This window comes from Brachionichthys hirsutus, chromosome 22 (assembly GCF_040956055.1).
Source record: "Brachionichthys hirsutus isolate HB-005 chromosome 22, CSIRO-AGI_Bhir_v1, whole genome shotgun sequence".
NCBI classification, from domain to species: Eukaryota; Metazoa; Chordata; class Actinopteri; order Lophiiformes; family Brachionichthyidae; genus Brachionichthys; species Brachionichthys hirsutus.
Window position 1 is genome coordinate 3,495,976 of NC_090918.1, and position 13,542 is coordinate 3,509,517.

General features: G+C 41.9%; 2 protein-coding genes across 2 annotated transcripts in view; both read right to left on the reverse strand.

Moving 5' to 3' along the window:
- The window catches only part of LOC137911083 (sodium-coupled monocarboxylate transporter 1-like), a 13,303-nt gene extending 7,510 nt beyond the window's left edge, over positions 1-5,793 (reverse strand). The window contains exons 1-8 of the mRNA XM_068755503.1: positions 5,560-5,793; positions 5,315-5,434; positions 4,943-5,008; positions 3,520-3,571; positions 3,330-3,397; positions 3,144-3,182; positions 2,763-2,878; positions 2,166-2,306 (exon numbers count right to left, since the gene is read on the reverse strand). Coding sequence (XP_068611604.1) covers positions 2,166-2,306; positions 2,763-2,878; positions 3,144-3,182; positions 3,330-3,397; positions 3,520-3,571; positions 4,943-5,008; positions 5,315-5,434; positions 5,560-5,793 — 836 coding nt within the window. The remainder of the gene's footprint in view (positions 1-2,165; positions 2,307-2,762; positions 2,879-3,143; positions 3,183-3,329; positions 3,398-3,519; positions 3,572-4,942; positions 5,009-5,314; positions 5,435-5,559) is intronic.
- A 1,164-nt stretch (positions 5,794-6,957) lies between these two features.
- On the reverse strand, positions 6,958-13,083 carry LOC137911084 (sodium-coupled monocarboxylate transporter 1-like). The gene is made up of 17 exons (XM_068755504.1): positions 12,850-13,083; positions 12,603-12,722; positions 11,930-11,995; positions 11,773-11,824; positions 11,609-11,676; positions 11,417-11,455; positions 10,986-11,101; positions 10,091-10,231; positions 9,743-9,872; positions 9,419-9,507; positions 9,225-9,334; positions 9,058-9,125; positions 8,833-8,919; positions 8,408-8,613; positions 8,112-8,215; positions 7,909-7,997; positions 6,958-7,005 (listed from the first exon to the last, which is right to left on the reverse strand). The coding sequence occupies exons 1-17, from the start codon at positions 13,081-13,083 to the stop codon at positions 6,958-6,960; spliced, it is 1,767 nt and encodes a 588-aa protein (XP_068611605.1).
- Positions 13,084-13,542: the final 459 nt, after the last annotated feature.

Sequence of the window (13,542 nt, forward strand, 5' to 3'; positions counted from 1 at the left end):
TATACATTATTCTTTACACAGTCTTCCTTAGTGATTAGCACAGTTGTCATCATGATACAACTTAAAATGTTGAGTGTGGCCATTGGATCTATGGTGTGGGGTAACTTTCATGAGCATGAACCTTAGCGTGCCGCTACATACGGCTGCAAAAAATAGTCCAGGAAGGCCAGGATAGTCAGTCAAGATGTCCATCACCAAATACGGCATCAACTGAGAAGAGCATTTATGACATAATATTGTTATACTGTAAATTATCTATTTGTATGTAAAGATATAAAGGCAAATATAACAAACATAAACTTCAGCTATACCAAGTATCTTGTTTTATACCTGATCAGGATTAGAGACTTGTCCAGATGTCCATGGGTCACAGTTCTTATAGAATGAGAAGAGGCACATTCCGACAAACACCGCAGACACCACGAAAGTGCACAGACCTAACATACAGATATACAGAGCTCTGGAAAAAGAAAGGAACAATGAAACTCAAATTCATGGAATCAGAATCAGAACAGATAATATTGTCATTACAAGTATAGTACGACAACAAAATTACATTCGATGAGATCAACGGCTAGAATCAACAACTGTGAACTGTCCTTGGGAATATGTTTTGGTTACAGAAACAGACAGGGGGGGGGGGGTCTTTAGTTATTCCTAATTTCGGGACCCAAGATGAGACTTCAGTCCCTCCAAGCCAGTGCCAAGTCCGGACATCTGTCAATACAGCGCCACCTGCTGGTGCAAGATGGTATCCACTTTCTGCCATTCGTCCATTCATCGATCCCTGAGCTCACAGCTAAAGGTCCTTGATTTGAACCACCACACGATCACCCAAAACCCTGAAAAGCACTTTTAGATCCATGGTCAATTTATCAAGAACTTTGAATGCCTCAGTCTTGGAGACTTTCCGCTATACCAGGGCAACTCCCATCTCAATTAGCAGATACCACACCACCAATAAGCCAAATGGCCAAATATCTTCAATGTCATCTACAGATAGGACCACGAGACAGACAACTCTCCATTTGTCGCAGGCATCCATGGCGTATCCTGCCACGAGGGTCCCATCTGAGCAGGTCGGCTCTTGCCTTTCTTCGATGAAAAAATGTTCTCCTCCGCGCCGCCATTATAATGGCAGCGTGTTCTACATGGATTGTGCAAAATAAAGAGAATTGTGTGTCGTGATCTGACAAAAGTGTGGTGTGCAATTGAGAATTGAGTGAAAAGCAGGACTTGTGCTTGTGTTTCTTCAGAATTGGTTCATGGAATGCTTTCATTTGAATGTTTTTCTAAAATATTTAGATTTTCATATCAAGTTGAAGTAAGTGCAGCACTGTCACTTATTTCCACAGTTCCTTGGAGAAATAACACAAAATCTGAGTTGAAAAAAGCCTCTGCTGAAATATTTAAATCCTTTCTGTTTGATCCTCAGCAAAAGATTGGTATCCTTACAAAACGTGTCCGAGAGATCACAACGGAAATCATGTAAACTCCACATTGTACGTAATACATTGTCATCCATTCCGGTCAAATAGTGTCACAGACCGCTATGTCTGCATTAGGGGGGGCAGAAGGGAGTGAGTCACGGAAAGGTCAATTGCCCATAGGGGTGACTGTGTGTGTGTGAATCATTGTCTGTCTATATGTGGCCTTGCGTTGAACTGGCGGCCTGTCCAGGGTGTACCCTGCCTCTCGCCCGTTGACTGCTGGGATATGCTCTAGTCTAGCAGGACCCGCGACCTGGTAACGGACAAAGCGGTTCAGAAGATGAATGAATGAAAAACAATTGCTTTTGATTCAAAAGTTGGGCAAGGCATAAGAATGTCAGCATTTGAAGAAACAGACAACAGTCTAAAAAGAGTGTTGGAACTTCCCTGTCTATACCATCAGACGAGAAAAAAGACAGTCCACCCAGAAACCTACCGGTACATTAGGATTTATCACTGTCTTGTAGCGACCTCAGAAAAGAGGAAATAACCCACAAAGAAGAAAGTAAGTAAGCTGTCTTTGTCCTGCTACAGATCTGGAGTGTGACAAATAAAGAAGAGAACTCCAGCTGATTTAAATTTTCAAATAAAGGGTCCACGTAGTGCAAGATCTTTTTCTATGAAATACATAGACATGACAGTGTCCAATAAAAAACACAGCAAAGTGTGACTCACATTCTGGCATGAGTGAGGCTTTTGCAGGAGACATATCGCTGCACCTGGGATTGGATAATCCCGTTTACAGCAGTCCAGCCCAACGTTTGCCCAATGACCATCGTCCAAAAAGTGTGTCTCCTCAGAGGGTTTGTGTCAAAACTGGTGAAACACAAAGATTCAGGTCACATTTGTTTATTAATTCATTATTCTATTCATAGTGTTTTAAACAATCCAGTTTGTTCAAAAGTGCAACACAAGAGACGACCTCAATTGTCTCGTCTACATATTTGAACAAAAGATTCAATAGTAAACTAGAAAAGTACTCAGAGAGCGCAGACCTCCGCCAAGCTGCTCATTCCCCTTGTATTTAGATTTACATCGTCCACATGGTGATCTGGATCATCGTCAAACGGTTCTAAATTGTGCTTGGTATCTTTATACACCAACCATGAAAAGTGAAAGTGAATCGGAGTTGATGTGTATTTTTAACAGATTCTAATCCATACATACACTTTGATAACTTTCTTCAAGCTACACATGATTCATAATTTTAGATACAAGCAAACTACCGCATTGATTTATTCTCTCTCTCAACCACTGGGGTTTCATACTCACTCCAAAAAGTTGAGTCTTCCTCCTTGTTGTGAATCAGAAATGATGGTGGAGAGGCCGCCTTGTAAGATCACAGACTTAATGATGACTGCCAGAACACCTGAAAGCATTATTCCGATCTAGGAGAAAAAATAAGACACCGTTGGGTTGGGAAAATGACACCTAATGTTTGAAAATAAAGGTTATATTTTATTGTAACATTATTGGATTTAAATTACTAAATTTACTTTGATTGTATGTGCTACTACACTGTATTATCTTTAAATAGGATTGTGAATGGATGACATTTGTCACTAGTGAAACAGTTTGTTCTTTTTCTTTTGATTGGCAATGAGGAAGAATCGCCTCTATTCTATTTTTATTTTTATTCAGAGCGAGACCTACCTGGAATACATCAGTCCACACCACTGCTTTCAGTCCTCCCTGTAGGGATATAGATCTTAATCAGATATTGGTTATTTCATTTATCCATACCTCTGTGGATAAAACCAATTAAATGTATTTAAATATAGTCAGTTTTCCATGGTACAACTCATCTATGCAGTATTATGTTCATATTTATTTACTAACCAATGTGCAGTACAGAGTACACACAATGCCTGTTGAAATAATTCCACCCCACAGATCTATATCAGCAACTGTGGAGAGAGAGAACAGAGGATACCAAACAGAAGTCTCTAATAACACACTGAGGGATGTTAGTAGTATTCTGATGCTAGTAATAATTTGATGTGAAAAACGTGGACTGAAAACAACATACTTTGACTGAAAGCAAGGGCTGGACCATAGATGACAATTCCATTGTAGAGCATCTGTGTTAGACAGAGAAATGTCATGCAGACATAGATTACCTTCATGTATTAGATTTGATGATTTAGTCTCATTAATAAATGTCTTGTCATTATGTATTGTAATGCAGCCTCGTGGGTAGTGCGGTCAGCAGGACCTGAGGCATATGATGACCTGTATGCCAGGTGAAAACCCCGGTTTATTCATACCTGCGAAGAGCCTAACCGCTACTGTACCCTAGAGCACAGCGGCTCAAGTCAGATATCAGCCTTCCGTTTCAATAGGGTTAACTGATCCACACTGTCTCATCCGGGGAGTTTACCCAAGGTCCAAGGTCGTGTAGGAATCAGTTTAGGCTGAGATTTGGTGAAGCATTAGCCCGACTGTATTCACTGCGTTTTATCTGAACTCTGCCCTGCTAACCCCCGTGGCACTGTGGTCCTTGAAGAGACCCAACAATTATTAAGACCACATGCTACGGGTCCGGTCAGTTCGTGAACTGCTTCTTGGGTTTGGCGCAATTTATTTCTCTGGTTTATTTAGAAATCTGGATGAATTAGACTTCTAGAACGGCATCATAAATTCTTGTGTGAGGTGGAAAACATTTAGCGACTTAACATAGTCTTTAGAATCGTTTAGATGTTATTGTTGTATGACATGTCGGTTCGGTTTTTTGAGGTCCTCTGTTTGGTAAATTTTCGGTACAAAGAATGCAGAAAAAAATAACTTAAAATGCTTTTATTTAAAAAAATTAAAACAATAGAATTTGTATAAATAAATAAAAGCGGCCAATTTGGGTAATATAAAAAAAATCTTCAGGTACCTCGGGTCAACAGTGCAGAGTGATGGAGAGAATGTGGAAAGGAGGTGAAGAATCCTGTGAAGGAAGGCTGGAATGATGAGAGGAAAGTATCAGGTGTGCTCTGTAGGAGAGAAGGGACAGGTCTACAAGACGGTGGTGAGGACAGCCATGATGGACGGCTTCGAGACAGTGGTGAGGACAGCCATGATGGACGGCTTAGCGACAGTGTCTCTGAGGAAAAGACAGGAGGCGGAGCTAGAAGTGGAGGAGATGAAGATGCTGAGGTTCTTCTTGGGAGTGTCCAGGTTGGACAGGATTAGAAATGAGACAATAAGAGGGACAGTGAAGGTTAGACGTTTTGGAGACAAGGTCAGAGAGACCAGACTTTGATGGTTTGGACATGTCCAGAGGAGAGACGGGGACTATATTGGTAGAAGGATGCTGAGGATGGAAGTGCCAGGGAACAGGACTAGAGGACGACCCAGGAGAAGATACATGGACGTAGTGAGGGAGGACATGAGAGTGGCTGGTGTTGGGGAGGACGATGCAAAGGACAGGGTGAAGTGGAGCAGGTTGATTTGTTCTCACTCACTGTCTGAACAATGAAGATCACAGTTCCTAGGAGACGGGTTGCTCTGTTGAAACGCAGCTCCAGATACTTCGTATTGACATAACGGAAGAGACAGTGTAAATATTTGTAAATAAATGGAGTCTAAATGATAATCATCATTTACATTATTTGTGCTCACTTTTGTATGGATAATAGCATTACACAGAAACATCCCATAGATAGAGGATGAAACAGAACATGACACTTATTTTTATCAGTTCTTATTATGGGTCAAAACAATTGCGCAATGGTAAATGTCCGTCGGTCTATTTCATGATATGCAATATGAAAAAAAATCATAAAAAATATGAAAAAAATAATAATCATGAAACGCACTTAAACATATATACATACCTCATAGGTGCTGGTAACAGCCAGCCTGTAGAAGACTGGGAGAAAGACTTCAGACACCACCACCACCGACAATGCTTGGCCCAATGCAACAAATACAAAGATGGCTCCATGACGATACACCTACAAAACGGAACATGTCTAATCAGTTCAAATCTGCATCAAATAACCTCTCGGGGGAAGATCTGTGGTCATGTGTTAATGTTTTTGCCTTGAAACCTTGATATGAAGAACTGTAGCAACCTTACCTCGGCTGGGGTGGACAGCACTGTGATGGAAGACGTGAAGCTGGCCGTCAAAGACATGGAAACGGGCAAGGCTGTCAGTGTTCGACCCCCGGTTAGGAAGTCTCTGGCGCTTTCTTGGTGCCTGTTGACCCATGAAAAGTAGACCCCGATGGAGGTGGAGACCACCAGCATGAGAGCGAACACCACATAGTCGGCTGCAACAAGGGAGCCAGCTACAAGAGAATCGGCTGACATTTTGCTTTGCTCTGGACTGACTAGCAAAACCCAGTTTAATATGAAGCTCTGCTCAGACGGAATCCAGTAATGACTAACTGAAGGTTAAAATGGAATTCACAAAGAAGGGCAGAATATATAGAACCCCCCCCCCCCCCCTGAGACATGACTAACTGAAATCCAGGCAAATCATCGCCTAACATGACACCGAACTGAAGAAAAATAAACTAACTTTACCCCAAGTGACACTGACATTTAATGCCTTACAGAAATGTGTAACCCCAATATTAAATTACTCACTTTACTGCATAAAAAACTATTATCATTGTAAAATCACTTTCAACATATGATGCTTGAATTTACCACAATATTTCATCTTCATCTTCCGATCCCCTATTGTCCGTTACTGGGTTGCGGGTCGTTCTGGAGCCTATCCCAGCAGTCAACGGGCTAGAGGCGGGGTACACCCTGGACAAGCTGCCAGTTAAACACAGGCCAACAGACAGACAGACAATCATTCACACACTCACGGGCAATTTAGTGTAACTAATTCACCTAATTTGCATGTTTTTGGTGGTGGGAGGAAGTCGGAGAACCCTGAGAGAACCCAGGCAGACAGGGTGAGAACATGCAAACTCCTCACAGAAAGGCCGTAAGTCGAATTTTAACCTGTGACCCTCTTGCTGTGAGACAATAAGGCTTACCACTACGTGTTGCGTGTTCCCTGTGCTTTTAACTTTTGTTGGTGCACAAGAACGAACAGATCTGGGGACATCCTGGAACACTTGATTGTACCAGGTCAGACAGAAAGGTTTGAAGTTCTGGACTTCCCTGTTTGTTCCTTCGTGCTGTCTTTTGTTTGTGTATGTCGGGCCATATGAGAGACATCACAATTACCACTCAGTCCAAATATCAGGTCTTCTGCTTTAATAATGGATATAATGTATTTTAAAAAGCTTGCTTGCTGTATGTATTTCATGTTTTAACAGACATTTGTTCATACATATTCAAGTATTCATTCATGAATGAATGAATATTCAAATGGTATTGAGCGAGTATAAATTGAACATAGAAAAATATAAATGAAGCAGTGATTTTTCTGCTCAAATGTTCTGTCAATGAAATCACACATGATCAATAGCAAAACTGAATGTGATTTGAGTGTTTATTAAATCCATCTCAGTATCACAGTCGGCTCTCTGTTACGATAGACTTTGCTTCTCTCTTCCTCACCTGAACAGAGAAAAAGAGGGATTCTCTCATCATGACCCTGAAGAGATGCTGCAAATGCAGTGCACCCGTTTGATGCACTTTCACCACAGGAAAGAAAACACACACATTTGAGTTCCATGATGTTTGTTTTGTGAACTTTTTAATCCAGCTGTTTTTATTTGCATTTAAGGTTTGTGTAAAAAAAGAGAGGAAATGTTAAAATGTCAAATATATTTCCAGAAACATTTCCAATTCTCTTCAGGAGAAGTTCATGGGCAGTCAGCGTCAAGTTTCTGCTCTTAAGATGGGTTATAAATTGCAAGCACATTGATTACAATGCAATACTGGAGATTTATTGTTACTAAAACCTGAATATATGATCTACAGGATATGTTAACCTGAGTATATTTACATGTCACTGTTCAAGTGAGTATTTTTTTTAATTTGTAATAAAGACCAAATTTCTTATGTGTTTTGAAAGGTTAAATAAATGCGCTTAAAAATATTTGGACTATGGTAGCAGACACTGAAAACATGCAAACTACTGACAGCAAGGTGGAAGGCGAACACCATCACTCGACCTTCTCGCTCCTTGAACATGCATTGTGAATTTAAATGTACAAATTAATCACTGTCGCGTCAGTAATTTATTTCCTACAACATATTGGATCATGATAAAAAAACATTAAGTAATAGAGTTACAAACATTAATTGCATATGTCATGTTGGATTACTCCTTTTCCTTAAAACCAACTCAACATCGCAGAAAGCAGGATTGGAGCTGCCGAACGTCTTCTCTCCCCCCCTTGTCAAGTCAAGCTTTCCCTTTCGTCTCCTTGCCTCAAGAAGGAATAGCACAAAGCAGAGAGTCAACAGCTGTTATTAATCGACTATTATTAGCAGTGTAACTGCTGAGGCGCTCACTCTCGCTTTCAAAAGCGTGCCGATGTGATAAAGACTTGTGTCCTCTTTCCTGAGAGTAAGCCTTGACTCCACCTTCTGCTTCCTGCCTCCTAAAAATACATTGGGAACACATTAGCAGCCTTGACATTAATTTAATAGCAAATTCATTGCAAGTAATGAAATAAGACAAACGTAAATGATGCAACTTAATGTCTGTTTCTTACCTGTACACAAGCTGATTATTAGTCCCACACTGAGCGCTACTATAGTTCCAATAGGACTTGAGTAAAGGTAGGACACAGAATACAAGGTACCTGCCAGCAGAGGTCTGGAGGTGGGCAGAAAGAAGATAATTCATAGCTCAGCAGTAATTTAGATAAACAAGACAGGTTTTCTCAGGTTTTGGGAGAAATAGATCTTTGTAAAAGTTGCACATATGTTAATTATTATACATTATTTGTCTGAAAAAGAAAATGCATGCAACAAAAACTGTTCTTTTTGCTGTCAGACAGGGACTGACCTTCCGTCAGCGGCTGCAGCGAAGGGCGTCGTGAATGCAGGCGGAGCTGTGAAGGTTACGTTGAGGCCGTCTGTGGCGGTGAAGTTACAGCCCTCGGTGCTCAGAGGCAGAGGTCGGGTCAGTTCGGGAGGCGGAGGGTATGTGTAGGCTCCAATAGCCATCCACAGAGACACAACCAACCCCGAGACAAGCCCTGACAACGCTCCCTGCAAGACATTGTCAGTGCTGAAAAGGCCAAACTGTATACTTTAGAAATGGTTTGCAAGGGGCTTAGTGATGAAGTGCTCTGGTCAGTGTAATCGCATTAAAAATCATTCACATGTGGATTTCTGATTCCTTTTGTCGTTTTGTGCAAAGCTTAATTTTGTCATGGGGAATGTCATGAAAACAAAAAAAAACCTACGTTAAAATGAACGGAAGCTTACTTTGGAGTTGGCAAACGGACAGAGGAGCCCCAACGTGAACAAACCCAGTAAAGGGCCTCCAATGATTCCAAATATGCTGCTGGCTGCCTTTAGAAGGTGAAGATTGCATCACTTAAGCTGCAGTCAATTATGTAACAAATCAAGAATCTCAGATGGTTTTCTGCATTTAAAATGTTTCCAGATTTGGTTTTACTCAAAACTATATGCACAGCAGCTCCTCTCTACCTGCAGGATTCCTCCCATGAGTGAAGCCAGTCCAGCCATTCCAATACAAATAACACCATATGCAATACCTGCAAACATTGGGGAAGACTTTAACATACATCTAAGAGTATTAGTGATTTTAAAAACAACAACTTATGAGCCTGAAATGCTGAAGACAGTCTGCTCACTCAGTCCCTTAGACACCCAGGACAGGTTTTTCTCAGACATGTTAGTGCATGGTTTGATCAGGTCCTCCAGTGTCACTGCAGCCAATGCATTGATGCTGGACGACACTGTGCTGTGGTCACAACACAGATACACGGTCACGTGACATGATCTGTCACATGACATGATATAACTTTATGTCAAATACAGCATTAACCTTAAAGATCCACTGTAGGCAGCAGCAACAAACATCCCAGGGACGCCAGGGTAGTCTGCCAAGGTGTCCATCACTAAGTATGGCATCAACTGCAGTGGAAGAGGGACACTGGATTGACACATCAAGGGGATCGGCCTCACGGTAAATGCACGTGTATTGATGAATGTGTTCCTAAACCATCAGTAAAAAGCGGAGAGTCATTTATGATCACGAGCACACACGGGAAAATGTTTTTCTGTTTTAAAAACTTCAGCGAGACCAAATGTTCTGCGTTTGTGTATTTTAACAAAAGCAATGATCACCAAAGGCCTCCGTCCTTCGTACCTGATCGGGAGCAGAGACCAGTCCAGCGGTCCAAGGGTCACAGCTCTTATAGAATGAGAAGAGGCACATTCCTGCAAACACCGAGAGCAGCAGGATGGCTTCCATGCCGAGCATGTTGATGCACAGCGCTCTGGAAACGTGGAGAATCACACCAAGAGGGGAAGGGGGGAGGGGGGGAGGGGGGGAATGCTTGTTCAAATGTCTGACATTTCCATTAAACGCTCCAATCAAACACTACAACAAAGAAAACGATGTGATTTAGACATTGTTAATACATTTCACCCGATAGAACAGATCATTTTTCCTCCTCCAGATGTATTCCGATCGCATGAACATTGCAGGACTCACAGTCTGGCATGAGTCATGGTGTTGCAGGAGATGTATCTCTGCACCTGGGACTGGTTGATCCCATAGATAGTGGTCCAGATGAATGTCCCACCAATGGTTATGGTCCAAAAGGTGTGTCTCCTCAGAGGGTTTGTATCAAAGCTGGTTAAACGGGTAAAGACAGCAGTTTTGAATTTCAAGTACGATTCTTCGGCGCCATGGAGAGAGACAGGCGGAATGAAATAAATTAACAAGCAGGAAATGCTTTGAATGTTTCAACACCATAAACACAAAAGAACTCGCTAGAAGACACTGCATATCTTCCCGCTAAGCGCCCCGACATGTTCTCCTGAGGCATAATAATAATACACTGCTGCAATTTGCAAACATGATCTCGCTCCTCTTCTTCAGCTGCATTGGAAAGTAATATTCTCCTCCCTCCATTAAACGGAAACACACTCAAACTAGAAAGACAATCAGAGATTGCAGACCCTCGCCTCCAAAAGACTATTGGATCTTGTGAGACAGTAAACAGGGCTTCCGGATCAGAGGGGCCAAACCTGCTCTAGCTTGCTGCTCCAGAACGTACCACAAGACACCTTCTGGACTCTTTTTCCCATCATGCCATTCGTGTCCCTCCCTCTTAAAGTGGCAGTTTACAGCAGAGGCACGATTCCAGATGTAAAAATAATTCCAGAATCTACATCCAGATCCGGATCAACGCCATTCTCGGGGAGGACCGAGCCACGGACAGAACCTTGCTTGTGTAAAAATGTCAAGTCGATTGGGTTACTAGTTTTTGACTTATGCGCTCGGACAGACAAACAAACAGACAGACAAACATACAAACAAACAAACGCACCCAATTGCAATACCCTCGCCTCCCCTTCGGCGAGGGTAATAAATGCATACTCACTCCCGAAGGTTGAGTCTTCCTCCTTCTTGTGAATCTGAAATGATGGGGGCGACCCCGCCTTGCAAAACGACAGACCTGATGATGACAGATAGGAAGCCTGCAAACATGACACCAAGCTGGAGGGACACGTTTGGACAACTTTAGGGAGCTTTCCTCATTCTGGTTAATAAATTAATATTGCACATCAGTAAATATTATAAGCATATATGTGATTACAAAGCTTGAGCTCTGGAACTGAACCCCTCAAGAGGGGCTGGACTCTCTGCTCTTCGGGGGGGGGGGGGGGGGGGGGCATACTGCTATTTAACGGTATTGTTTTCAGGAACCACACAAAAGGCGTGACGCATGCTTGGCCATCCCTGTCTTCTTGAGCAGTCATCTTAACTCTAAATTCCCATTTGAATCAAAGAACAGGCGCCAGCAGCTCCGACCTGAATCACATCTGTCCACATCACTGCTTTCAGACCGCCCTGGAACAAAGCAGAGCACACACACAGATCATTTTGTCTAATGCACGGCAGAAATTCAAATACCGGAATAACAATTCTGGGGAATATAGTCAGTGATAAAAAAGAAAAGAAAATGCATGTTAAGAATACAGTCCAGCAGCTTTAGTTACATACCAGTGTGCAGTAGAATGTACAGACTACTCCTGTGGAAATAACTGCCCCCCACAGATCTATGCCGGTTGCTGCAGAGAAGGAGGGGTAAGATTTCAGACACGCTCAACCGGGTTTTGAGTGCTCTCTTTAATGAATCGAACCGTTGTGGTCCAAAAACAACTGACCTTGGGTTAAAGCAAGAGCTGGGGTGTAGATGACAATTCCAGTGTAGAGGATCTGAGATGGCCAGAGAGACAGGAAGTAGCCGTAAATGGATGGCGTATCTGAATTATTGGCTTTAAATAAAAAGTTTGATTATGTGTTGCTGGACTTCTTGCTCACTGTCTGACAGATGAAGCTCAGAGTCCCCAGAATACGCGTAGTTCTGTCGAAACGCAGCTCCAGGTACTTGAAATGTGAAACACACAGTAGAAATGACATGTGATGATTACCCAAAGTACGTACGTACGTGGAGAAAAACAGCTGCAGACCTGTCAATAGCAATAAGAGACAGTCTTACAGGACCATAAACCCACCGCTGTGCACTGACCTCCAGAACAGCCAATCTAATTAATATCGTGTTGTAGCTTACCGTAGCTTATCTTATCTTATCTTATCTTATCTTACCTTATCTTGCTTCTTTACCTGCTGCTCTTAAGACGATAGTCGTGATGTTAAAGCACCAACTGAGCTGCATGAAATTATTATTTTCCTTTTGAATTATTTAGACTATACTATATCTTATAATATCGAAGTGGTTTTTAATTACCTATTTTTTTAATTATATTTAATAACCATTTATTTATTTTATTTATTTATTTATTTATTTATTTCGACCACGTAAATATAATAATATGCAGTAAATGTATGTGTGTGTGTGTGGTAGTCAAAGAATTGTGTTGCCTTCTCTAGTACTACACAGGTAAATAAATGTTAGCATTATTTCATATACGTATCTTCAAATGATTCATTTAATTTCCTTCCCAAATAGACAATAATGTGTGATCTCACTCACCTCATACGTGCTGGTGATGTCCAGCCGATAAAAGACTGGGAGAAAGATCTCAGATGTGATCACCATTGTAAATATATAGGTGATGCCATAATATATAATATTGGCTCCATAGCAGTACACCTGCAGGAAGAATAATGAATATGAAGCTAAGCTTTCTTGCATTTAAAACTACATCCTGCAGACAGAAAGAGCCACAACATCACTTGTACTTGTACACTTGCACCCTTGGAATGTACTGAAGCCTCACCTCGGCTGGGTTGGACAGCACAGTGATGGCTGACATGAAGCTGGCCGTCAGCGACAGGGAGACAGGCAGTAGCGTTAGACTTCCCCCCCCGATTAGGAAGTCCCCCGCACTTTGCTTGGTTCTGTCTGCCCAGGCAAAATAGACCCCAACTGCTGCAGACACTAAAAGCATGAGGGCAAACACAACGTAGTCTGCCGCTGCGAAGGTGGCAGGAGTCAGAGAGTCTCTGGACATTCTGCTGGAAGTCAGAAACTTTTCACTAAGTTACCCAAAAGATCTCCACTGTGAACGATGTACGGATGCTGCAACGCCTTTTATAACGGAAGTGTGTGTGTGTGGGGGAGATAATGTGAAAAGAGAGAGAGAGCAAAGGAGGTGTGTGTGGGGGGGGGCTTCCAGGCAGGTACGTGAGATGTGAATCATTCATCTGATCCCAAGGTAAAAGCTGCCAAGACTGCAGATCCGCACACACACAGACACACAAAATGTTGTCTATATTGTCCATCAATTAATAATTAATTTCTAAAAAATAAAATGACTAAAGACAGACAATTGTGAATTTGTACTCAAGTTTGTTATTTCAGTGTCACAATGACATTTCTGCTCGCTGTGAAATGCTACGAGAATTCTCATTGGTCTAAAATCATTTCATAGTCATCCAATCGCCAATCCGTTAGATGTTCCCGTTGTTTG